The 27,069-nt window shown below is 48.3% G+C and overlaps 1 protein-coding gene across 2 annotated transcripts in view; it reads right to left on the bottom strand.

The window, feature by feature from the left end:
• CFAP206 (cilia and flagella associated protein 206) overlaps positions 1–27,069 on the bottom strand; it is a 901,100-nt gene that overhangs the window by 110,354 nt on the left and 763,677 nt on the right. For both annotated transcript variants that reach the window (XM_069606378.1, XM_069606379.1), the window contains exon 12: positions 8,117–8,257. In XM_069606378.1, coding sequence (XP_069462479.1) covers positions 8,117–8,257 — 141 coding nt within the window. The remainder of the gene's footprint in view (positions 1–8,116; positions 8,258–27,069) is intronic.

The raw sequence follows: 27,069 nt of genomic DNA, 5'->3' as shown, positions 1-27,069 counted from the left end.
CCCATCAGGTTCGGCTTGGTCACGTGAGGTGGGACCGTGGTTGAGGCAGAATTCTGCACAATTAATATTGCATTTCTCACTGTGTGCCTGGCTTATCTTGCAGGTGTGACCTTGGCGTCGGCTTGCGGTATGAGAGTTTGCAACGTTGTGCCCTTGACTGTCTGCTTTCGCTGGGCTCATTCTGAGGGTCAGCAACCGAACTCATGCTCATTCAATGTTCATGGAAGCTTTTGCTTGCGGCCTACTTGGGCCTGGTGCATAGGTGGAATCGTTTGATGCATAGCGCTTTAGGTTATGGTATCATATTGCTCTATCCCCAGTATCGTGTCTTTGTTATATTTCTCATTATGATGCGTGGGTTTAGAAGAAGCGTGAGCAAGCCTTTTTAGATGAGTTCATTGTGCATCTTGTGTTTCTGCATTTTTAAAAGCCTATGTGGAAAATAATAAAGATGCACGTCCGTGGGTGTGTCGGTCACCTACGTCATAGCACTGAGTATGTTCTTCTTGTGGATTGGTGTGGGAGTGTCCGGTGTGTATGTTTGCACAGGTGTGCTGACCGTTGGCTAGGTCGTCATGGCATCTCTAACGATGTGTTGATTTGGTGCTGGATGGTTCAGTCGAGTCCATCCATGCCGCAGGTGTCGGCATGTGCGGGGCAGGCTGGTGGGCAGGCGGGTGGGCATGCGAGTGGGCACATCCGTATGTTCCTGTACCAGGGTATTTGGTCATCTGGTAGATGGGCAAACTCCTCTCGTGGCGGGTGTCTGGGCCGTGATCCTCTAGGCCAGGGTTGAGAGGGGATTGGTGGGAGCCTTTTGTTCACTTTTCCCACTTCAATAGGGTGCCGTCTCCCAACCTTCCTGCTCAATCCCTGTACCTGTGGCAACATCCCTGTTCTCCAGATCCACCTCAACCGCTCTGATAACTGATTTGTCCTACCTAACAAGAACCTGCCCATGTCCCCACCTTCCTCCTTCTACATCCCTTACCTGTGTTCTCACTTCCTCCCGCTCTTCATCTCTTTGCTGCTATAGCAGCACTACCTCTTCCTCCACTAGCCTTAGCGCTTCCTTCATTTTTTCATGTTCTTGTGTCTCCATCACTCTTCGCAGCCTATCCTCCCTCCTAGCAAGAAAATGCCTAACCTCTTATTTTTCTCTCGTTTACAATCCTTCATCCGCTCTGCTGACTGCTGGCCTCACTCTTTCTTGCTCCTACACCCTTAATCTATCTGCTAACCAAGCAGTTGGGGGGTTGGGTGGGAGGTTTACCCCCTTCCTCCTCTCCATTTTCAACCACTCTGCAGCCCTAACCATTGAAGGAGTTACCCTTCCACTTTCGTGAAAACCCCAGTTATTAGAAATCGTAACTGATGGAGGCGTTACATGTGTCCGTCTTGCAACCAATAGCGTAGCTGCTGGGGAAAATGGTGGTACAAACTCAAGGTATGTGTATCCCCCCTCATATGGGGTAAGGAATTCCTGCACCCTCCTTTTTCTGCCCTCTCTCCATGATTTCAACATTATGGGCCCTTCCCGCCTTTTTCATACATCCTCCATAATTCCAAGATGTTTAACCGCTTCTCTAACTTCAAGCCCTTGTGCTTTGTAGTCAAAGGTATGCAGGTTCTCCAATATCCCTGTATCATATGTTCCCTCAACAGGCCAAGAATTGGTCCCTTTCCCCTTACTTTTACCGCAACCACTGCCTGTGGTATTTTAGAATATGTGCCTTATAGCTGGGCAACACCTGGCACAAATGATTCAAAGGAGTTTTCATACTCCTCCCCAAGTTGTCAAAAATAATTTCACAAACATAATTTCGAGCTAAACCCACGGCACAAATATTTTCACCCAAAGATGCCCTTTTCACCCCTACCCGGTTTCTTAGTTGTTCCCGGCAATCGACCAAGAAAATCGAGGTGAGGGCTCCGCCTGCACGGCTAATACAAACGAAAGTTAAGGCCATCTTCAGAAAGTTATCTACGATTGGACTTAACATAAGATGCCACCCAACCTTCAGGTGAGGGCTCCAGCCAACCAGACAAGCAAACTAAAGGGTATAAGGACAACCCTTACACTGGGTGTGCGGAGTAGAATACCCGCTCACACCTCTAAAATAAAAAACAATTTAAAGAATATATACAAGGAACTTACAACTCAGAGCAGTTCAATGACTCTCAAAAACATCCACTTTTCAAATCCCCTCAACCAATTTCACATACACACTCCAAGTCAACCCTTACCAAACTCTTTAAATCAAAGAAACAACCCTTTTTTACCCATTTTAATCCTGGGGACCCTCCCTGACCACCTGAATGCTGGTTGATCGAAAGCCAGTAAGAAATTTCACCTGGCCAGTCACCCAGCAGCAACATATATTATGTCTGTGGTAGGTTGATCAGCAGCGGGCGGGCCAGATGCTGCAATCAACTCAGCTTGAAGCACCTTTCTCCCCATCCCCCCAGTTATGACAGTTACCGTCGGCCTCACCCGAGTGCTGAGTACAGTGTCTCTAGGGGAACCGGAAACCAGCAGGCTGCAACACAAGGCCGACTGAGGCGGGCCACTGCGCTGATGTATAGTGTAGAGTGACTACATCAGAGTTATCTATGGCGGGCGGTGCGACAACTTACCCGGGTCACCACGAGCCAGAGACCATCCCCAGCCACTAGTCTCCGACACCTCCAGGGTTCACCATTAGTCATCAGCATCCACCAAATAACAATCAACAACCGGTGCTTAGTGGATGGTTTGGCGTCTCCAAAAGGGTGCTCGATGTCGAAATGAAGCTTCGATCTGCTGAGCCCTAGTGAAGTGCAGCTTTCTTGTCCACTGCGTAGTAGCCCTCCACCCCCACCCAGCAATATGACTTTGTTTATTGTTTGGCAGTAACAAAATGGCAAACTTAGGCACCGCCGGTGCCGGCTTAGGGGTACCGGGACCCTGGAGAGATGGAGACTCAAACTCCAGAAGAAGGGAAATTAACTCCACCTTCTTAGAGACCTGGAAGTCCTTAGAGTGACTTTTGTCTACTCAGGATGGTGCGGAGGTTGGAACATTCCTCTTAGGTATATTCTGAACCTTATCTCGAGTGAAAAGGTCATCTGGTACCGAAGGCCAAGTCTTGCAACTTGGTGCTCTCAGACAGAGAGGTACTCGCGAGGACGTGCCCCCGGAGTGAACAGGCATGGAAGGTTCATCGGTGTATGAGGTGGCTACCTTAACACCGTTACTGAGAGACGATGTAGAATCAGAGACGGCTCCCAATCCAGGCTCTCTCTTTCCGCTAGGATGCAAAGTCTTCCATCCCTCAATGAAGTCCACGGTAGAGTGTAGTATCGGACCCTTCTTGAGCATGGAGACAAAGTGAGTTTTCAGTGCCTTGGGTCTGATAACAACAGAGGACCGAAAGAAACTCACCTGACAGAGGTTCCACATATAGCGTGCACAGGCACTGTGAGGGTCAGCCGCAGAGAAGTGCTTACTACATCCTATGGCCAACTTGGACCCTGAACATCAAGAGCATGCATGGAGGCTGCAATGATGTGAACAATGTGACCAATCAAATTAAAAAAAATATGCCTCTCAGAGAGGGGAGACAGCAAAAAGAGAAAACAAATGCCCCAAAAAAGGGAGGCACACGGGAAAGCTCTTCTCACATCCAACCGAATAGTTTGAAAAATAGAAACAGGGAGGTAGACTTGCTCCGGCCCTCTAAACCTAAAGCAGCCCTAGGTATACTCAAACAGTAAGAAATCAACGTCCTGTCCCAATTACGGACCACAGGTGCAGACCATGAATAAGAGTACCACCCATGAGGAGGAAGAAAGCCACCAGTCAGCTCATATGGGATGGATGAGCAGGAAGCTCAGGTTTGGAAGTGCCTGGAGTCCTGGAGCATTGGAGGAAACAGAGGCTGGAGAGAAAGAGGAGAGTGGAGAGGTGGCAGTTATGGAGACCAGGAGGTGGTGAGAGTTAAAAGGGTAAGGGAGGAGGTAGTAGCATCAGAAGGAGAGAGTTCACATGATGAGGTGATAACATGGAGAATGACGGAAAGTCAAGTGGAGGCAGTGTGACAAGGGTTGCAGGAGGAGGTGGTAAGCCCCAAGGAGAATGGCAGTGACAGAGGAGGCAACGTGGGGGGGGCACATGGGGTGGAGGAAGGGAGACCGAGTGGTGGAGGTATAGTTAAAACATGGTACAAAAGAACTGGGATGTAAAATACTGGGGTGAGAAGGGGATACCCTAGAGGAGATGAAGCCCAGCTGAGCAGGAGGGGTGGACGTGCTAATAACTGGCAGAAAAAGTGACAACATGCGAGGAGGAGGACATGGTAACATCAGGAGATGAAGGAGGACTAACGAAAGAAGAGGCAAGAACATCAGACAGCAAAAGATGGACTGAGGAGTCAGTAGGGAGATATCACCTAGGTAGCCAGAGTAGGAAGGTTCCAGCAAGACCAAACATTTGGAGGAGGAATGAGTTAGGGTTAGGGATATTACTGTGAGAGAAGAGAGTGAAGCGAGAAAAGCCTGGAGGAAGCCAGACGAGGCCAAACTCAAGAGACACCTCTCTATCAGTTACGCCCACTGACCTGTCTGCTGGCAATACTTTGCACCTGTTTAAGTTTTGCGTTATGGCACTTCAGAAAGCCTATATCTGGCTGAAGCACAGCAGAAATATGCCTGGGTCAAACAAAAGCATGCAATGCAAGGAAGTGGTGACAAAACTAGGATGATCAATCCAGAGGTCAGGAAGCCTAGGAACCCATGAAAAGTATAAAGGGCACACTGAAAAGGGGTAGTTGTTTATGAGGGGGAAAGGATCAACTTCAATTTAGGGGGAAAAACCATCCAGAAAATTCTTTTATTGTTTGGAAAGTTGACCCTTGTACCGAATCCTCAACAAAAAATACTAAACTCTAACACATGGTCTTGGCAGTCTTGATGGCCCCAGGAAAAACCCTGTGACAGAGCCAAAGTGCAGTAGGAGAAGGTTGATATCAGGAGTAGGTGGTCAAGATCAAGGGTGCCGAAGGAGGTAACAGCAGAAGAAGAAGGAGGTAGTCAGGAGGAGGTGGTAACATCAAGCACAGAGTATTCAAGAGGAGGTGGTGGTAGAAACATCCGACAGAGAAGCTGATGCAGAGGAGGTGATGGTAGCCTAGACGACAGTGCCAAGAGAAGGTGGCTTGGAGAGACTAATATCAGGTGTTGTAGGCAGTAAAGGCCAGAAGGTGAACAGGGTATAGAAGGTTGAGGCACACAGAACAGAAAGTTTCCAGCAAGCCAGGCTAACACTAGGCAGGACCCAAGGGTGGGTGAAGAAACAAGAGGGGCCCAAAAAGATTATGTTAAGAGGAGAGAGAAGACACACAATGGACCCCAGTAGGACGCCTCCCCAGCTGTGTCTCTTGGCTACTCCTATTGACCGGTCTGCTGGTAAGACACATCACCCGAGTGAGTCATTGTTTACATGACCCTGCAAAGCCTGCATCTAGGGAAACATGAGAAGAACGGGCCAGGAAACCGGGAAACCCAAAAGGCCACAACTCCCAGAAGATAGGTGATGAAATCTCTTTGGAACTGTAAGGACTGGGGTCGACATTCAAGAGGCCTGGACGGCCCAAGAAGAGGAGGGCATTTTGGGTGTCTCCCAGAAGTGAAAATATCCAGTTAACCAAGGAGGACCACCTGACCATTTTTGGATGCTCATTTTCCTTTAAGTTTGCCCCTTCCTGAATCATCCTCTAAATAAAGGGGCTGGTCTATATGTATGGTGCTGGCGTATTTTTTAGTACAATAATAAAGGGCAACATACTTGAAAATCATATCTATTGCCCCGTCCCCAACATCCTAACACAAGGGAGAGGGAAAATATCTTAACAGCCAAAGACAACACCCAGAGAAGTCTCAAGGGCAGCCCCCAACTCAGACGCCCAGAGCCCATAAATAATAAATTATATTCTGGCAGTTCATCTATGCTACCCTCCACTTCCCACTGATTATTATCGTCAGAAAAGTTGTTTCCATCTGGTCCAACAGAGATCTTGAACCTCAACCTACTCAAGCCCAGCACCATGGGCCGCCCACAGCAGGAACCATGCTTGCACATCCAGCATTAGCCAACCCTCCCCAGGAGCTACATTTTCAATAGAAATCTCTTCCTTTAAAATGTTAGACTTGTAGTGTTTCATCTTGAAAGTTAAAACCACAAACTCTTTGAGAATCCCTATATCATGTTTCCCCACCGAGCAAAAAAAATCAAATGGTTGCTAACACTCCATGGCCGTAATAAAAACATTCTTTGTCTCCCAGTTCGTACCGGGGCATCGGGGACCAATTCCTGCACTATCTCCTCCCTTTTCATTCGCCATGTTGCAGACATTTCTCGTAGGGCTTCACTCACCAAATTGTGCTTCTAGCCCACTGCCAAGATAGCCACCATTACTTGTAATAGTCCTGAGGAGCAGCCCGATATTATTAAAACTATTATCCTATCCTCTACTCTCTACGAGCACTCGGCCCCCACATCAAACATAGGGCTCAAAGTGTATCCGGAGCTCCTAGGGGAAGAACTGCTGATGCACCTTCCGCACTGCTCTGCTCCTTTGTTAGAGTACAAAAGATAAGGCAGTACTGACTTCTTTTGACAGGATACCACATCGGTTCATACCTTCAGGCACCAGAGAAAAAATCTCTTCACTTTGATAGTATAAGAGGACCTGGTTGATGGTCTTCTTGCGTCCTTGAGAACATTCATGCAGACTTCTGGGACATTCAAGTGACCGAATTGCATGACCTCATGAGCCATGCTGTCAGGTTCTGTGTAGCGAGGCTGTGACAGAAGTCCCTGTGGTCTAACTTGGATAAAAGATCCTAACTGCATAGAAGAGTCCAGTGTGTTTGGGCGGATAGGTGGACAAGGGCTGCGTACCACCATTGTCGTGTCCATGCCGTAGCAGTGAGGATCATCATTGTCTTTGACTGTTTTGACTTTAAGATTACTTTTTTGGTATTCAAGCAAACCCGAAATCTTTCAACCTAGAAAAAGAGTATTCCTGAAGCGTGGCGGTGAGTGGAATCTGCCGTTGAGGAATCTGAAATAAAGCAGAGAGGACACTGGGTAGCATGTTGTATGGCAGGCATGGGGTGATGAAACGTGTTACTTTCTTCTCATAACCAGGTACATGTCGGGGGAACCGAGACTGGGGGCGTCCCAACTCCCTACCCTAACATCAGGGGCCAGCCATGCTCTGGAAAACACACTGGTAGGCCTCTAGCCCCAGGTGGAGTGGGGTCCCCACTCCCCTCTGACAGGGTCAAATCCATGACCTTGTCACAACTGTTGGGTCTTTATGGGCTGAAATGGCATGCCCTCTGGAAGGTTCTCTTCCTGGTAGCACCATTTCAGTGAGGCCATTGCCATTTGGCTAAGACTGGGATGATCCTCACAGTTTCTGGTCTTCTGGCAGCACAGGTTTTCAAAGCATTCCTGGAGTGGCCTTACATTGGCTACAATGAAGATGTAGGAGGCCACCGCCCCTAGGAGAGAGTACATCTGTCTCACTGTAGGACTGGCTTCTTTTTTTTTTAAATGATCACACCCTGTTTTGATAGATCATAATCTCTCTTCTGAAGGATACACTTCTCTGTCTATGGTGTTAACTGTTCATCAGAGAAAGCAAATGATGATAGCTGAAATCTATATCCCAGACACAGGGTGCACAATGTGATGACCAATTTTGAAGTTTACATTTAGAATTTTTTCAAAGATATAATAAAATGTTCTAACAGACTTTATACATTTCAATATCCATTCAGTACTAGATCCAAGTACTAAACAAAAAAGCTTTCTCTATGCATTTAAGGTCCATCCCTTTTTCAATAGAATTTAAGCCTCTTTCAAGAAACTGTTATTCTCCTCTGCCTTAAAACATCTGCAGAATGCCATTTCAACACATACAGGAGTACAAGGTGCAAAACAAAACCTTACTAATAAAATGGGAAGACATCATGCAGACCACAAAGCATAAATGCAGAAGGGTGAAGTTTAATAATGATTATTTTTCTTAATAGTTAATTATTTACTACAACAGCGATAGACACAAACCAGTTTCAGGGCTTTTCTTCTCAGCTCCCACTCATTCCACTCGTAGGACCTCACGATATTGGTCTCCATGAAGTGTGTATCGGTCTGAGTGCCACTGTCACACTTTGAAATTGGCTTGAAAAACCTCTCACCACTTTTGGTCTAGAGAAAGACATAGGAGATAAATGTATTACTTATAATTAAACACTTTAGCAATTGTAACTAGATTGACAGTGATAGTGATAGTAGACTCACACTTGCCTCCACTACAATAAAACCAAGAGTTTACTGCATAACTCTTGTCATCTTAGTTTGGGGAGGATACAAATTGTAGTCACAGTATGTAGCTCTGCACCGTGTCCCATGCTGCAAAGGTTAAGTGCCATGATGGATGCTTGGCATCGCCACTCTTAGAGGCGCAAAACAAACAAGAAGTACACAATACCCGTGTAGAATAGTTTTTCATACAACTACTGTACAATCCACAAAGTGGTCAATTTGGACCCTTTTATGCATTACATGAGAAAGGTGGCAGTTGGGGGGCATCAAAGCAGTCCACATTTTCCTTTCCAAAAAGTTTTTTCACTTAATAGAATGGACGTGCTTGCACTTCACTCCTGGAAATGTTCTTTTGACTGAATGCTCCTCCCACGTATTACTCATCTTTGATATACTACAATATTCTGCTTGCAACTCAGAAAACTTTCTCAGCAGAGGGTGCAGTGCATTGTCGTCGACCTTGTGCTCTTCGAGGGCCTCCGTCCTCCTTGATTATGTTGTTGACGTGGGTATATAAAGTCATGCACCGTGCCTGTTGCCTGAGTCCATGTTTTTCCTCTCACCAGCACAGCAGTCTTGAAGAGGAGAAATACTTGAGCATTAACAGAGAGGAAGGTGTAAATCAGGGAAACTCCTTGACAGAAGGACAGAAGGGATGGCTGGGAGGGGCAGTGAGGAATACGTGGGAGGACCATCCAGTCGAAAGACCATTACCAGGGGTAAGTAATTTGTTCTTCTAATGGACTGTGTACTCCCACGTACTCCTCATCTTTAATATTCCCCCATAGCAGTGCTTTGCAGGAGGTGGGAGAGAAGAGTTCAATTTTGATTAACTCTCTGTAAAACAGCCTTTCCAAATCTGGATTCCCAGCCTGAAAGGGAATCTAACAGTAATGCTTTGAAAATGTATGCACAAAAGACCAGGGCGCAGCATTGCAGATGTCCTGCAGCGGTACCCGTCTCTGGAGGGCTGAAGAAGTGGCTACACCTCTAGTTTAGTGGCCCTTTGACCTTCGGGAATCTCTTTCCATGCCAAGTTGTAAAATTCAGATATACACAGTATAATCCACGAGACATTGTTTGCTTAGTAAACCGCATGTCCCATTCTGTGGTCTGTGTAACCAACAAAAAGTTGGTTGTCCACTCTTATCTTAGAAACCCTGTTAATATAAAAGTTAAAGGCTCTTCTAGGGTCAACTCTGTGTAACCTCTCATCCTCCTTAGATGGATGAGGAGGAGGGTAGAAAGCTGGTAAACATTTTTTTGCATCACATGAAATTCTGACACTATCTCCATTAGAAAAGAAGGGTGAACCATCAAAACGACCTTGTCTTTATGGAAGACCAGTGGTTTAGAAAATAAGGCCTGAAGCTTGCTCACTCTGCGAGCAGAGGTAATGGCTATCAAGAATACTGTTTTCAAAGACAACATCCTAAGTGGACAAGTATGTAATTGTTCAAAAGGAGAACCCATCAGGAAGCTTAAAACCAGATTGAGATCCCAGACCAGAACAATGAATGGAACCGGCTGGAAGATATTGATCAACCCTTGTAAAAAAAATGGACAATTGGAACCTTGAAGTAGGAACCTTGTTCTGAAGAGCGCTTGCAAATGGACAGCGCAGCCAGATAGCCCTTGGCCATAGCAACCTGTAGCAGCTGATGTGTTTGGTGTAGAGGAAAAGGCAAAACCAATGGTGTATCATTTGAAAATGGGTAAATTCTTTTATCTCTACACCAGCTGCAAAATGTGTTCCAGCGGCAGCGGTACAAAGATTCTGTTGCTGGCCTTCTGGCCGAAAGCAACACATCCATGATGTTTTCCGCAAGGTCCCAATTTTTGTACCTCAACCTCTCAGAAACCATGCGTGGAGTTTGAGGGTCCTGATCTCTGGAAAAACAATGCGACCTCCTTCTTGCGAGAGGAGATCCTCCCTTTGGGGAAGATGAATTGGGAAGCAGATCGACATTTACATATGTTTCTTGTACCACGTCCTCCTGGCCCAATACTGAGCAATCAGGATCATGGATTTCTGAATCTTCCTCAACCTCCTGAGAACATGAGGAATGACGGGGATCGGTGGAAACTCATACAGAAGTGGAAATTCCCAGTCCACTACGAACGCATCCCCCAGAGCTCCTCTCTGAGAAAATTACCTGGAGCAGAATAAGTCGCACTTCCCGTTGACACTGGACACAAATGGATCCACTTGAGGGGTTCCCTAAAGGGTGAAGATCTCTTGAAGGACTTCCTGAGCTAGCTCCCACTCATGGGAGACAGTGCTCTGCCGGCTCTGATCGTCCTCTACCATGTTTTCCTCTCCGGCCATATGAACTGCCAACAGAGAGATTCCTTCCTGCAGTGCCCAGAACCAGAGCTGCATCGCCTCTCTGCACAGTGGTAGTGACCCTACATGGCCTCTTTTGTTGAGGTAATGCATGGCCACTGTGTTGTCCGTCAGTATCAGGACACTCTTTCCCCGTGGTCAGAAAGGCCATCATTGCTAGTTTGATTGCCCTGAGCTCCAAAATGTTGATATGCAGTGTGGGCTCCAACAGAGACCAGCGTCGGCTGATTGTCAAACCGTTGGTGTGACCTCCAGCCTGAGAGGGAGGCGTCTGTAACCTTTAATCTCCCTATGGCTGCCAAAAGGGTTACACCTTTAACACATTCTCCTTGACGACCTACCACAGGAGATCCTACGCAACCCTGCTCGGGATCCGTACCAGATCAGTCATCCTTCTGGAGAACTGTGACCACTGAAGGGACCTCATTCTCAGGTGGGCCTCTGGCACCACAAAATGCAGGATGACATGAGACTGAGCAACCTCAGAAAATCGAAGGCCAGATGATTTGGGGCACTATGAAATGTGTTCACCATCTGCGATATGTGGATTGCCCTTACCTCAGATGGCGAAGATTTCCCAGAGGAAGATTCCAGGCCTGCTCCAATGAATTGCAGCTTTTGGGTAGGTGTCATGCGAGACTTCTTGAAGTTGAGGGACAAACCCAGCCTTTGGAAGAGCAGCAGGTGCTGTCCTGATGATCAGCCAATCGTCCAGGTAGGGATAGCTGTGAATTACCTTCTGCGTAGATTCGCTGCCACCACCACCATAAGTTTGGTCGGAAGTTAGCCCAAAGGGCAGTACCCGAACTGATAGTGAGAACTGCCAACAACGAATCTCAGACATTTTCCATGCTTGAGATGAATTGGCACATGAAAATGAGCATCCTGAAGATCCAATTAAACCATCCAATCCTGGAGCTGAAGGGACTGGAGGATCTGCGAAAGAGTGACCATCTTGAACTTGTCCTTCCTGAGGAACCAAGCATCTCAAGTCCAAGATTAGTGGCAACCCTCCGTCCTTTTTCGGGATCAGAAAACAAGGAGAGTACCAGCCTTGAATTCTTTCTGTCTACAAGTACCTGTTTGATTGCACCCTTCTCCAACAATGTCTGAACTTCCTGTAGGAGGAGCGGATCTGGTACTTTCAAGGACTGGCCTTGTGGAGGGTGCTAGAGAGCCCAACCAAGATGGCTGCTCCTCAGTGAGCTCCACGCCAGGCTCCTGAAAATACTGCTTGAAATAGCGACTGCTGAGATCAGACTGCCACCAGACCCCCAGGTGTGCTGCCAGAATAACGCTGTGACCCCATCGGTGGGTGCAGAGCGCAGCTTCACCCCCCCCCCCACACCATGAGAAATGCGAGGCGGAGCACCGCAAGAATTTACTCCTGGGGCTGGCAGGGGCCACCCGGTGGTGCTGAGCGTTACCCCGCTCTCGGGGCCCCGCAGGGAGCGGCTTGGGACCGGCGGCAGCCCACAGTGGATGCGAGCGACCCACTCCTGTCCTCAAGACAGATAATCATGTATGGGCGCACTGAGAGAGACGCCTGACCGCAAGGCGGCTCCCCCGATGCACTTGGAGGGCCGGAAAACAAGCGGGACGGTGGCACTACCACAACATCGAGAGCCTCATTACGGCTTTGGTGGCATGGCTGCCACCAAAACCGCGTCCGGGTTCCCTGAATGGGGAATGACTGGGCTATTCTGAGTTTGGAGGGCCCGGTAATTCCTCCCTCAGGGAACCCGGGCCCGGACCTTCCCCATTCCCATCTGAGCCCCCATAGGGCTCAAGGGGAATGGGAGAGGGAGCTAATAACGGGCCGATTACGACCGGCCCGTTGTTAGCTCCCTGGTCCCCTCGCAGGACCTGGTAACGACGCCTGGTTTTACCAGGCGTCCTTACCGGGTCCCGCGAGGGGACCTCGTAATCATGCAGAATGGTGTTAACGGGTCCACAACCATTAGCGGAACCCGTTAACCCATTCCGCACGGGTCGTAATGAGGCCCCTAGTGTCCCCGGCTACCCGCATTAGCACCCACTCCCTTTGCCGGGGGGTGGACACCTATCACTGCCTTGCATAGACTGCCGAACGAAACTGGGGGGCCCACTGCGGCTCCATTGGACCTCGGCCCCCCTCCGCCCCTGACACAAAGCCCAAGGTTTTTTATTTTTTTAAAAGCAGCAAGAAGGTGCCAAACAACCCGGAGTGGACCACACCCGCAGTGCGTCACACGCCCAGAGCCAGAGCACCCTCGCCGCCACCCTGTGCATCCAACCCTATACTTCACAGGGGGGCCGCCGGCTCACCGACACCAGCGGGGAAAGAAGGAGGAGGGCACCTGCGGACACCGCCCACAGCGCTCCAGGGAACTGCACCCGATCAGCCGCCACTCCGGGCGGGTCCAACAACCCACAGTGCTGGCTATCTGGGGGCGGCCGCGGTTTGGAGGCTGCTGACACCACGATCTGAATCCCCATGGCGGTCGGCACCCACTCCTTCCCCTGTACCTCCAACCACCCGCAGGCTGGCCCACCGACAAGCAAATGTGCAGAACGCATAGGTCCGGTCTGGCGAGCTCACCGGCTCCCTCACGGAAAAACCTAAAGAGCCTGCAGCACACCTGGCCCAACAAAGGCGCACCAAACACAAGGGCTCTGGCTGGGTGAGATGGGCGAACTCATTGAACCCCCAAACACCCCACTGTCAGAACACTTTGCGGCTAAACGGCGGCTGCCTCCTGAATTGACTACCTCCGGGCCACGCAGCTCCAGCCTCGGAACATAGGCACGAGGTGAGGAGGTGGGGAACCCAGCATCACCCACACACTAAGGCGCCCGCACCTTGCACCTCGGGCACCTCCATAGCGGGAAACTGGCAATACCCCACCAACCGCAGTGCCAAGAGCCTTTAAGCCACCAACAACTGTCCACCCAAGCCCACTCACACTAGACGCGCACCAACCCCAGAAGGGCGGGAGTGTCCCTCGGCTGACATGCCCGGCTGCACCACTCAGCCCATGCAAAGCCACTTGCCCACCGGACTGCTCTAAGACAAGGGAAAGAGCCAGTGAGAGGAGCCCCCACACTGCTGATCTCCTCCAACGGATCTACATCTCATCCACCATCCCTGCAGGCGGGCTGTTTCTCACCCCCAACCCCCAGCGTGCTCAGCACGGCTACCATCCAACACAGCATACAATCTTCCTGTATCAAGCCCCCCCCAGGCCTGGAACACTAGCCCCCACACATGGGGAGAGCAGACAAATCGCAGAGGAAGCTCAACTTCCAATCCAGCTCTCTGCTACCAGGACCCACGGAACAGTGGTACGACCCCCCCCCCCCCGCCAAGAGTCGAGGATGGACCCTACAGACAACACCTCCGAGAGCCCAGAGCCCAGCATACGCAACATCCTCCTGGAACTCAAAACTGGGATCAACAACCTAGATTTGAAACTGGACACCCTGTCCACCAAAGTCGACCAACTCCAACATCGACAACCACAAGGGCAGATTAGACATAGTAGAACAAAGAGTGTCGGGCTCGAGTGTCGGGCCTGGAGAATGGATCCACTGGCCTCATCGCCAAGGTGACCACACTAGAAGCCCAAATGAAAACTGTAATGGCAAAATACGAAGACTTGGAAGGAAGAAACCGCTGCAACAATATAAGGCTCGTGGGGGTGAGAGAACAACAATCCCCGCATAAAATGGAGGAGTTAATTGCGACTATGTGCAAAGATCTTTTGGTGATAGAGAGAGCGCACCATATACCTGCGACATGCACCGTTCCGGGCGCCCCCCCGCACCCTATCATTGCAAAGCTGCTTCATTTCAAAGACCGGGACACAATCCTACGCCTCAAAAGAGAAAAAGGGGAGCTAGTTTATGACGGTGACAAGATACAGATCTATCCTGACTTTTCGCAGGCTGTCCAATCCACGCGTAAGACCTTCACCGGAGTGAAGAGACGCCTCAGAGAAAACCAGATTCAATACTCCATGCTCTTCCCGGCCAAACTATGCATACAACATGCAGGCAAAACGCAATTATTCACCTCCTTCGAGGCAGTCAGCAGCTTTTTAGACGACATTGGCTGCCGTTCTGCCCGCAAAAATCCAAGACCGAATAGAATTGGCAGGGGCAGACGAGACCCGACCTGATCATCCAGGGACCGTGGAGACCAACGCTATACACAGGCATATCTAGCAACACAACCATGGAGGAAGACGACCAATAACTCACCCCTACCTCATACAGACCAATTTGCAGCCAGACAGCACAACCCATAGTCGCGGCTTCACGCACTGGTTTAAAGGAGCCGGCGAACCTGGCTGGACTCTAGCGACCCAAGCACAGCACTGTTTCACAGTTTATGGTTTAGGGGGTGGGTTCATCAAATGGGCGAGTTGGGGGTTGCCCACAAGGGAAGGAAAGGGAGGTTTGGGGTTTATAGTTCTAGAGACTGCACCTGCCGCGGTTCCGGCCACCTCTGTCCACGCCCTCACAAGATCCCAGCATGTGGGAAAGGCATGTGAAACACTTGTGTATAGGCGCGTTATAAATGCCATATAATATATCAGACAACAATGCCCGGAGTGATCCAGCGAAAACACGCCCCAACAATCTGTCACCAATGACCATTCAAGCTAGTAACGTGGAACATTAGGGGAGGAAACAACCCAGCCAAAACGCATAAGATATCACACGACAATGTGGATGTCACCTTTATACAGAAAACGCACCTGCTCCTGTCCTCAGAAAGCCAGTGGGCCCCCCTGGGAGGATGCCACAGATACTACTCCTCCTTTTCCTCCTACGCCAGAGGAGTGGCCACCCTGATCAACAAGAACACACAATTCAGGCTGATATCGGTAGCACGAGACACAGAAGGTAGAGCACTACTGGTGCGCAGGACACTAGAGGGTACCGAACTGCTCATGATAAACACATACTGGCCAAACATCGACGACACCAACTCATTCAACTGGGTGATGCGACAGCTTGCCGAGGTTACCAACACCGCGATCATCTGGGGCGGCGACTTAAACACCACACTGGACCCAGCATTGGACAAATCGCATGCAGCCACAAAGACAGTCACCAAAGCAAGCCTTCAAGTTCGCGAACTAAGCGAGGCCTGAGATCTGGTGGACATATGGAGACTCACCCATCAAGGGTTTTGCCAGTTCACATTCCACTCCTGCGTGCATGGTACCAGCTCTCGCTTGGACTACCTACTTGTGTCCAGATCGGGGGATCTGCAATGGGGCAAATGCCAGATTCTACCCCAGACCCTATCTGACCACTTCCCAGTTACCCTAGAAGGCATCCCGACAGATATCCGCATGAAACGCCCTACATGGAGGTATGGAGGTTTAAAGCAGGAGCACTTCGGGACCCGGTGTTTGCCCAGGAACTCAAAGACGAGATACAATCCTTCCTTACCATCAACCGAGAGTAATCCCCTTACCATGGAACCCTATGGGACACCCTGAAATGCTACACCAGGGATATATGCATGGCCAAAGAGAACGGCATTCTGAAAACAATTAGGAGAGACCTCCAAAAAAACAAGTCCTGCCTGAAAGACCTGGAGAAAAACTATGCAACCCTGGAAGACCCCAGCTGACTAGCCCTTATCAAAACAGAATTGAAAAGTTTCAGGAATAACGCCAACCGGGAGTGCCGTTTCCTAGCTAGAGTCCACCAACTGAAGCAAAACGGCAAGGGACAGAAACCCGGGGCACTCCTAGCAAGGTTACTGGCATCAGATAGAAAACCACCACAGGTCGACTGTGTCTGCGACCCAAAAGGGAACCTAGTTCACACGGAACGGGAGATAGTAGTGGCATTGCGCACCTTCTACCTAGACCTAAACAATTCCAAGGCCTCGTATAGTACCTGGACGACACAGAACGCTACTGGGTGACAGGGGACCTGAGGGTCCATTGAATAAACTACTCACAACAGACAAAATCTTGACCGCCATTAAAATACTGCCAGGATATAAATCACTAGGCCCGGACGGCCTGATAGGAGACTTCTACAAGGCACTGGGCCCTACTCTTGCTCCAATCCTTCAGTCAATGTACGAGGAGGCCCTAACGAAGGGGTGCTTGCCCCCAACACTCCGAGAAGCTAACCTAATTGCCGTCCTTCTCGATGCAGAGAAGGCGTTCGACTCCATCGAATGTCCCTATCTCTTCACAGGGAAAACAAAGTCTGAACCCATTGAACTACGAAGAGGGACTAGATAGGGCTGCCCACTGTCGGCCCTGTTGTTCGCCCTCGCGATAGAACCCCTGGCAGCTAACTTGAGATCCAAACTCATTGACAAAGGCCTCACCATTGGGCCCCATAAATTGATCCTGTCCCTCTACGCCGACAATGTCGACCTCTTAGTTGGCGAGCCATCAACGAACCTAAACCCAGTAATGCGCAAAGTCCTTAAGTTCGGCACCCTCTCTGGCCTGAAGATCAATCACACTAAATCTGTTGTGTTTGCGCTGACCCCAAGCACAGCGGCATTTGAAGAGGACTTCCAATTCAAATGGGAAACATCAGGAGTCAGGTACCTGGGAATCATGATGTCCAGGAGTCACGAATCCCTATTCAAAGACAATTACGGAAAAGTGCTAGCGATGCTTGACGAGAAAATAGCCAGATGGAAGCACCTCCCTCTCACACTGTGGAGCCGAACTTCAATCATTAAAATGGTCACACTACCTAAACCTCTATATCTGTTTGTGAATATACCACTACTGCTACCACAAGACTTCTTCCAGTGATTACGCAGCCTCATCCTCGAGCTAATCTGGCAGGTAAACCAGCAAGGGTCGCCTACACAACCCTAATACAACCCATCGCAAAAGGCAGACTCGCACTCCCCGACCTCAAGCGCTACTATTGGGTGGCCCAAGCACAATTCCTGAGCCACTGGTACACCACCAAATTTGTCCGCCCAGACGTTCACATTGAGCGCGCTCTCGTCACTCCCAACCTCCTATGTGCAACCATCATAGGAGAACTCCAGGTACTGCCGAAAACTCTGAACATAGTGCTGACCACATACGAAATCTGGAGAAAGATCGCCAATCACTGTCAGATACTCCCCTCTCATTCCAGCAAGATTCATGCTGGGAATGCCACTCACAACAGAGAAAGTATACCTCCGGCTGATAGATAAGCTACAGATAGCCACAATAAACGACTGGTTTGTGGAAGGCAACGTTATGACACTCCAGCAAGCTAGAGAATGGGGGGCTAACTCTCCACTGGACATATTCATCTACTTCAGGCTTCGACACTCCCTTGCAACCCTCCTCCCCTTGTTCCCTGCAGAACCACCTACATGGCAGCTGCTAAACGGGGTGATTCAGGCGGGGACGATGGCAGACTGGTATCAAGAATCTACAAAGAACTACTGGCGACCGCACACCAACCAACGACTCCCAAACTCAGATGGGACAAATCACTGGCAGACACAATAAGCAAAGACTGGTCCTACGTACAGTGGCAAACACAAAAAGTATCTCTGAACTCACGGTACAAGCTTATCCACTTCAATTTCCTCCATCAGACGTACGATACGACGGCCAGACTCTGACATCACGAGACAATATCAGCAGGCTGCGAGAGATGCGGCACGGCTCCCTCAGACTTTATCCATCTGGCGTGGAAGTGCCTGTCACTCGAACGATTCTGGAGTGATGTGCTAAACACAACATCTGCAATAACAGGAGAACAACCCAAATGCTGCCCCACAGTGACAATGTTGGGATGCACTAGAGACTTGCAACCCGCGACAGACTGGCCGGCTTACTGCTGATACTAGCAAGACGACAGGTCGCTACGACCTGGGGGAGAGGGCCACCCCCTAACCAGAACAAATGGCTACAAGACGTGGCATACTGCCACGACGTCGATGTAAGCTTTATCCAGACTGTGCCCCTACATGCTCGGCCACCAGACATATGGGGGCCCTATGTTAACGATCTACTGTCATCCTCAACTTGAACAATGATTGATTAGTGGCCGGCGGACCTCTGAAGAGTTACTCTGCTGTTCCACCAAGACTGCTTCAGCACTAAACGAAATACACGTGCTACTTCAAGAACTCGAAACGTACAGGCGGGGTGTCAGGGGGGGGGAAATCGGGTGCGGAGAGGGGGAACCGGGATCACGCAACGTAGTCTTTGTTCTTTGTTTCTTTTTCTATCTGTATGCAATGTTATTGCCTGTTCGAAAAGACCAAAAATAAAGTTGAAAAAAAAAAGGACTGGCCTTGTGGGGGTACAGTTTGGTGGCTTTTTCAGAAATGGGAGGCAGCAGCCATGGGCAACAGTCTGCAGAACCCACGCATCTGTTGTAATGCATCGTCATTCATTCAGATGCTGGGCTAACCTGCCTCCCACCACAGACAAATGCTCGAAGCAGTTTGAGGGCACCGGTCGGTGCAGAAGGCAAGGAAGCAGATGCTGTACCAGCTCCTGTGCTCCTACGACCTCGGCCGCCTCGTGTTTGCCTTCTCTGTCGCCTTTGCGTAAACTGACCTCTTGCTCTCCTGACAGAGGAATAGTACCGAAATGAATGGTTTCACCATCCCTGGTTAGAAGACAGTCGATCGACTCTGTTATGGCTGCCTAATGGCCATGCTCAAGAGATTTTGCTGCTGCCTTAGACAACTGCAATTTCTCAAGGCTTTCGATTGCTTTTGTTTCAAACAACAAAACTTTCAAACGGCATATCCAACCACCTGGATTGCGGGTCAGAAGCAAACCCTGATTTTCACAGCCAGGCAAATCGTCTAAGCACTGTACCAGCAGCCATAGGGCGGCTAATAGAGTCTGCAGTGTTCAGACCTGACTGTAAGGATTAACACATAATCCTGAACAATGCTCATAAAACCATCCCTTTCTTCACCCTCTCAGATGTGCTCAGATGGCATGGTAATCACCTTCCACAAAGTGTAGGTGAACTTTGCTAGTGCACAGGTTACATTGGCTGCTTTCAGCGCCATACACCCAGCAGAAAAAGAAAATGTTCCCACAGCATTGAGCCTTTTATCCTCCCTGTCCAGAGGAACTGATGGGGCCCCTAGGGGACCCTCACATATGGAAACAAGGCACAATCACCACACACTAACTGATACGCCAGACACGAGGTTCAGTTCCCAAAATCTAGGGTTTATTGCAAAGCAAATAGTCTCAGTCGGCCGACTGGGTCTCACCTCCCGCAACGTGTGTCACCCAGACCTCGTGGGAAGCAAGAGAGCGAACATTTTACAACAGTCACATATATACAAAATGATCATCTTATTAACAGTAGTGACACATTCAAAACCGCCCATAATGTATCTTTCTTTGCAATGGTTTGATGATTGACAATTATGATGAATATGACACCCTTCAGACCTTCATTTAGCAACAGTTTGTAATAAGCACAGATGCAGACACTATTCTTTGTTTTAGGGAACATAATGCTCTTGTTCATTCGAGCAAGCTGCGTGCATGGGAGAGACACATTCCAGGCCTCACTATCTTCAAGTTTCTATTTGTGGGCTCGAGGTCAACTCTATCTACAGGGGCTCACTGAAGGGAGGCCGCAGAAGAGAGCATAATTCAGCCTTTAACTGTTCATTTCTATAGTTTCTGCCACTCCAGCGAGACTAGCTGGCACCTGCGTAGTGATTAAATACCTTGTTGCTTACTTCCAAGGACTTGTGAGGGAGGCAAACCGGGGCATAGGTGTCTGGGTTGTCTGGCTGCGTTTCACCATGTAACTTGTGGCCTTGCTCTATGCATGAGCAAGAATTAAATAGAATTCACCTACAGCAAAGCAGTTTGAACAGAAGCAAGAAAAGCAAATACCATCAAAATGGCGAATTCTATTCCTACAAAAGGGACGCTCTCTGGTTATGCTTATGAGTCTGTACCAACAATGCTGAATATATGATGCAGTTGGTTTTCGGCCAACAAAATATACCGTCTATGCTATGGAGGGGTAATTTTCTAGACTCACAAACCCTCCTCTTGGCCGTAAGCCAAACGCATCAACCAAACATTGCGCCTTCCTCTGACCATGTATCTGATTCTGAACTCTGCATACTGCTATAATAGTCATCGTTATTCTCAACATTAATTGACATGAATTCTTTCACTGTTTTCATTTCATGATTTGTATTTGAATTCAGTCCAGGAGTTTTTTTGTGTGTAATCAGGTGTATGCATTCATCTCCTACTTCAGTGCAAGTTATTGGTAGGCAGTGTATGCAACAACATGTTAAGAAAACTCCGAGCACTGCAGCTAAAATTGCAACCAATTTCCATCCCCATGTGCTTAATAATTCCCAAAACCAGGAGCTTATTGTCATGATGCCTACCCCCGGAGCACCAGGCCAGGCCCAGCACCCCCGGAAGCAGGCATCATGCCCTCGGGTAAAAGCCCAGCGGCCCCTTATAGGGGCTCTTTGGACTCAGTCCTGGTGCCTTTGGCGCCAGGCTCATGTTGGACATCAGTCCTGGCGCCATAGGCACCAGGCTCATAAAGGGAGGTGTTTTGTGCACTTACCTGATGCAGAGCATGCTGCACGCTTCAGGCCTCCCCGAGACCTGAAAGGGACTATTTTTTCATAGGGACTATTTTTTCACTCGGGCGTGGCCAGGGAAGGATACATACCTAGTTGGGGAAGGATACATACCTGGGACTTCTTTGGAGGCTATTTAAGCCACGCCCAGACAGCAGCTCATGCTTCGAGTTGTTCTGCTTCCTGCAGCTTAACGCTCACCGTGTCTGCTCCTGCTCCTGGACTCCAGCCACGCCCGCCTCGAACCTGGAAGACCTGCAAGGAAGGAAGAGAAGAGAAAGGTGAAAACCAAGGACCATTTCAAACTTCTTACCTGCATCCGGAATCTTCTCGCCAGCATCCCTGAACAAAGACTTCCATTTAAAAGCATTGCGTTGCTCGCTGGAACGCCACGCTTCACTCACCTGTCCTCGAGACATCTCCCGGCTCCATCACGGCTGTCAGCATCGGACGCCACATCTCTGCACCTAGGGGAGAGAGGAAGAAACAAAAGGTGAGCAGAAGGAACACAGAAGGAAAGCCTGATTAACAGCCATAATACTTAGCGGCTTTTCTTCCACATTTCGGGTCGGCGCCGCCCCGTTGGCAGGTACCGTACCCTGGCCCCTATGGGGAAAGGACAAGAGACATTTCTGGGGAATGATAAGGACATTTAGAGGGATCGCCCTCATCACTACTCACCTCGGCAGTTTAACCCCTCGACGCATCGCCTTCATTCTGCACCTGAAATAAAGGACAGATCACAGGTTAGAAAGACAACATAAAGGGGGCCACACTTGAACTTTGAACTTTCATACTTACGGCGCATCGCTCAGGAAAGTCAAGTGGATTTTGCCAGCGCTATTCTGAAAACCAGTGAAGTAACTGGACGAACAGGCGCCCCTGCACCAGAAGCAGGATGGAGAGTTCATCCTTCCAAACCATAAGGTGAGCTTAAACCGGGGTTTGGAGGAAGTTAGAGAGGAACGAAGGGGGAAGGGGGTAAGGGGGGAGCTCGCACACTATTCTGCAGACTGTTAATCCCCTTTCCCATCTGCAGAAGGATATTCCTACGGGCCAGGCAAGCACGATTTGGAGGTCCTGTCCAATCGGTGTTCCGGGTCCTGCGCATCACGCTAGAAGAGGCCACAGCAATCCAGACTAGACCAGCGCCCCCGTGGGAACCAGGTGAGCGTTACACTTATGTCTAATTCCCAACTACCTTCTGGAGGATGGAGTTCAGTGCTCAGGACGTGTAATTTCTTTATCGCTTCAAAAATCGTAGGGGAGGAATCACTTACAAATACATAACACGATGCAATGACCCCACGATTTTACAAATTCCTCCACGATCAGCCCAGATTATGTCGAGAGCCATCCTATTTTGAAGTGTCATCAGTCTTATTGCTTTTTCCTCTAGGGTCATATTGTACAATATATCCGTTGTTTCATTTATTGTTTTCTCTAAAATTATGGACAGTTGTCTTATATTATATGGATTTATTGCTTTCCCTCAAAATGGTATGAATGATTTTGCTATATCTTCTGCAATTAATCCTCCTTCCTCATTTCGCCGAGGCCTTGATCTAGACAATTTTGCTATGTCTGATGTTCTTGAAAGGAATACCCCCGGAAATAGAATCCCTAAGTAACAAGTACCTCCCCAATTTCTCGGCAACCAGGGATAAGCTTTTTCCCCACATATGAAATTTACAGGATCACCTATGTATACTGGTTCTTCCTCTCTTTCAAGGATTGCAATGCTCATACACCTGGTGAATGTTCCTACTGAATAGGAGCCCTTCTTTCTCAAGCAAAATGGAACAGTGCGAGGACTGTAATTTATTGTATCTTTATTCCCTTCTAAATTCATGCGAAACGGGATTACAGATGATTTATATGGCACATATAATCTATCTTGTGGCTTTACTACTGGTGTTATTTGTCTTGCTTTACGAAGTATAGTGCAACCTACAGGTTTCATTATAATGTCTTCGAATTCATCCATGTTTGTCCTATCTAATTGATCCGTTTCACTCTTGTTCCATTTCCCATAATATAGTGCACTTAGGGTCGTGTAACATGCAGAGCTTAATGGCAATGGCTGTACATACCAACCTATTCCCTTCCCACCATGTTGCAGTATATGGGTACATACCCAACAATTGTTTTTTCTCAGAATTGAATGTGTCATATTAATTATCAGAAGTAACGTGTTATTTCCATAACCTTCCCTGTGTCTTTCCTCCATTGGGGACAAAGTATAGGAAATTACATCGACTGGGCTTTCAGTGACAGAAATATTTGTAATAGGTAAAAACACTCCTAACGGACGTATCTCTTCTAAATACCATAATACAAGGACTATTGTTTTCGTGCTAATAAACTCATAATACACATGATTATAGTGAGTGCTAGCATACACCTTTTACGGCAATTATTCTTCGGCAATTTTACAGTCTCTATATTCACTACATTGTCAGCATTTGTATAGGAGGCGGCAGAAGCTGGTACAGGCATTTACTTGATTCTTCTTCTCCAACAATGTTCGTCGTGAATACCGCTCACCGCTGCACTCGTTGAAATATCAGTAAGTTCGGAAATGCTAACAAAGTGTTTAAGTCAGTTCTCGCCAGCCTGGATTGCTAGACGTTGGGCAAGATTATCGTGCTTCTGCACATTGCTCAAGAATTCCAGAGCAATCATCAATTGCCTTCATACCATATGAGCCCCGCTCGTTCGCACGGGGTGATCAACACATGGATTTTGTTTTCAAAGATAGCACCATGGAGCCGCATTCCTGAGCTGTCAGATTTGCACAACTCCCACGCCTCTCTCCTCTAGGCCTCCGGTTCCCACTTCATCCGTGATGGGAAACAGAGGCAATCAAAGAAAATGAAACGAAGATCTGATCACTTCCTATTTCGAGGACGCAGATTGTACCTCATTGCTCCGGGTACTGCGTGATTGTCGAATAGTGCTTGTGCACTTCCAGATCCAGGCTCGAAGCCAGCCTACGGCGCAGCGAGAGATGGTGGGCGCCACAGTGATGATGCAGGTTTCGGGTCAACCTGCAGCGATGCAAGCTGTGCTGGATCGGGTTGGGGCACTCTTAGCCCTTTCTCCTTTGTAGCAATCTTTTCAGGCTTTGCATCAGATTCAGGCAGATTTTGTGGCAGAGAAATGGCGACAATTTCCTTCGATCCGGAGGCAGCTGTCTTTTCCTGGTCATTTGGATCAGGCAGTTCTTTCAACGGCGATGGAATTCTTTTAGTATGCGTGGCATGTATCCACGCCTTCCTACCGTCCACACGGACCACCGTTTGTGTTGCCAGGAGAACTTGATAGGGCCCACGCCATCTTGGGGCAAGCGATGATTTCAAAGTTTTTCACAAGAATCCAGTCACCTGGTTGCAGAGAATGCCCCGGACCAGTATATCTGACAGGAAGAGCCTCCTGGACCTGCTGATGAATCAAACGAAGCTTCTGTATTAAGATGTAACAATATGTATTAAGCACAGGATATTCTACTCAATTCAACCGCCCAGGCTGCAGCGCACACCAAACATTAGCGAGCCTCCCCATTACAACCTCATAGGGGAATGTCCAGTCCTCGCTTGCACAGATGTGCGTATGCACAACAAAGCTAAAGCCAAGGTATCCGTCCATTTTAACTTATTCCCTGCACAAATTTTACTAATTTTATAATTCAATATGCCGTTCAATAAGACCTGCACTCATCGGATGCCTGGCACAATGGAATCTTTTTTCAATCTGAAGACCTGCGCAAATCTGTAATATTATGGCGCCAACAAAATGCGGGCCTTTGTCTGACCATATGACCCGGGGCAGGCCAAACCGTGAAAAGTACTCCTTTAGCATCACTTTAGCAGTGCTCATAGCTGTGCAATCCTTCAGTCGATATGCTTCCACCCATTTACTGAACGCACACACTATCACCAGTACATATTTAAAGTTCTGACACCTTTCCATTTCTATAAAATCTAAATGGATCACCTCAAATGGCATGGAGAGGGGGGTCAAAACTACCTGTTGGAGTAGCTGTTCCTTTTCCAACATTGTGCTGTAAACACGTTATACAGTTTTGTACTAGCCTTTCTGCACTTTTTCTTATGTGCGTGTTCTGCCACACTGTAGCCAGATGTTGAATCATCTATCAAATTTCTATTCTTCTTGTCCACCCAACAACCTTCCAGATCTAATTCTGCAGAGCCCTCAGACCACTCTTGTATTTCATCAGCAGTTGCATCCACCTGCATCTCTTTGACTGTAGCAATCCCATTCTCTATCATGCAGGGCACTTCCTCTGACATTCCTCTGTTAACATTTTGGTGCTCAAATCAGTGGCAGTTTGTTTCGCAATTCTGTCTGCAAATGCGTTTCCTTCCCCTACTTTACATGTTACTTTTTTATGCGCTTCGCATTTTATTATTGCTAGTCGCTTCGGGCACGTAAGTGCAGAAAGCAATCGCACTATCAAAGGGCCATGTTGAATCCTTGTTCCATGGGATGTCAGGAAACCCCTCCCAGCCCAGAGTCGGGCAAAATTATGTACCACCCCAAAGGCATACTGACTGTCAGTATATATGTTTACATTCATGTTCAGAAATTTCACATGCTCTGGTTAACGCTATTATCGCCGCGGCTTGTGCAGAGTTGCAGGGGATTCTTTTGCTTTCTACAATACTTTTTTTGTGTCGTAATGGCATAGGCAGCAGTTGGTGTGCCATCAGGTAATTTAAAACAGGAGCCGTCACAAAACAGTTCTCTGTCTGGCTCTTTTTGTGGCGTGTCTGTTAAATCAACTCTTCCCTTCGTTTCTTCTTCAGTAACCATCAAACAATCATGGGGCGGTGATTCATTCTCACCTATTTCTTCCCTGGGCAGTGGCATTAATTCTGCAGGATTCAAAGCGCAGCACCTCAAAATTTGAATGTTTGGTGCGAACAGGACAATTTCAGATCTAGTTAATCTGGCAGATGCGAGGTGCTGCGTCTGTGTTCTGTTTAAGAGAACGTCTATGGCATGTGGCACCATCAAAATTAAGGTGTGCCCCAACACCATTCCTTCAGTTTGTTTCACTGACGCAGCAGCCGCTGCAACAGCTCGCAAACAACGCGGCAAAGCGCATGCTACAGGGTCCAGCGCAGAAGAAAAATAACCGCATGGTCTATTTCTTCCTCCTTGTTCCTGTGTTAAAACAGCCAGCGCGCAGCCTTCATTCTCATGCATAAACAGTCTAAAAACTTTTTCATAATTTGGTGTGCCCAGAACTGGGACGGAGCACAACGCAGTTTTGAGCAGATCAAATGCTCTTTGGCATTCTTCATTCCATTGCAAAGGCATCACAACATCCTTTTTTGTCAATGCCACCATCGGCTTCCCAATCATCGCAAAATTTGCTATCCACTGGCGGCAATAGGAGGCCATGCCTATTATGGCTCTGACTCCTTTCTGCGTTTTTGTTTTGGAATAAGCATACCAGAGATACTCTCTATCCTTTCTAGTGTCAGTCTTCTCCCCTCTTTCGAAAGTAGGTAGCCCAAATAAACCACCTCCTTTCGACAATACTGGAATTTTTTCAAACTCGCTTTATGACCATGTTCTGCTAAGTGTGTTAGCAATAAAACGGTACTCTTTTTACAAATCTCCTCTGTATCAGCAACAATTAACAAGTCGTCTATGTATTGCAATAATACGCAACCTGCTGGTAATGCTAGCATGTCTAACTGTTCTTTTAATGCTCTGCTGTATATGCTTGGA

The sequence above is a fragment of the Ambystoma mexicanum genome, chromosome 4p (assembly GCF_040938575.1).
Source record: "Ambystoma mexicanum isolate Mex_15411 chromosome 4p, UKY_AmexF1_1, whole genome shotgun sequence".
NCBI classification, from domain to species: domain Eukaryota; kingdom Metazoa; phylum Chordata; class Amphibia; order Caudata; family Ambystomatidae; genus Ambystoma; species Ambystoma mexicanum.
The sequence above is the reverse complement of the archived record's forward strand: the minus strand, read 5'-3'. Positions and strand labels throughout refer to the sequence as shown.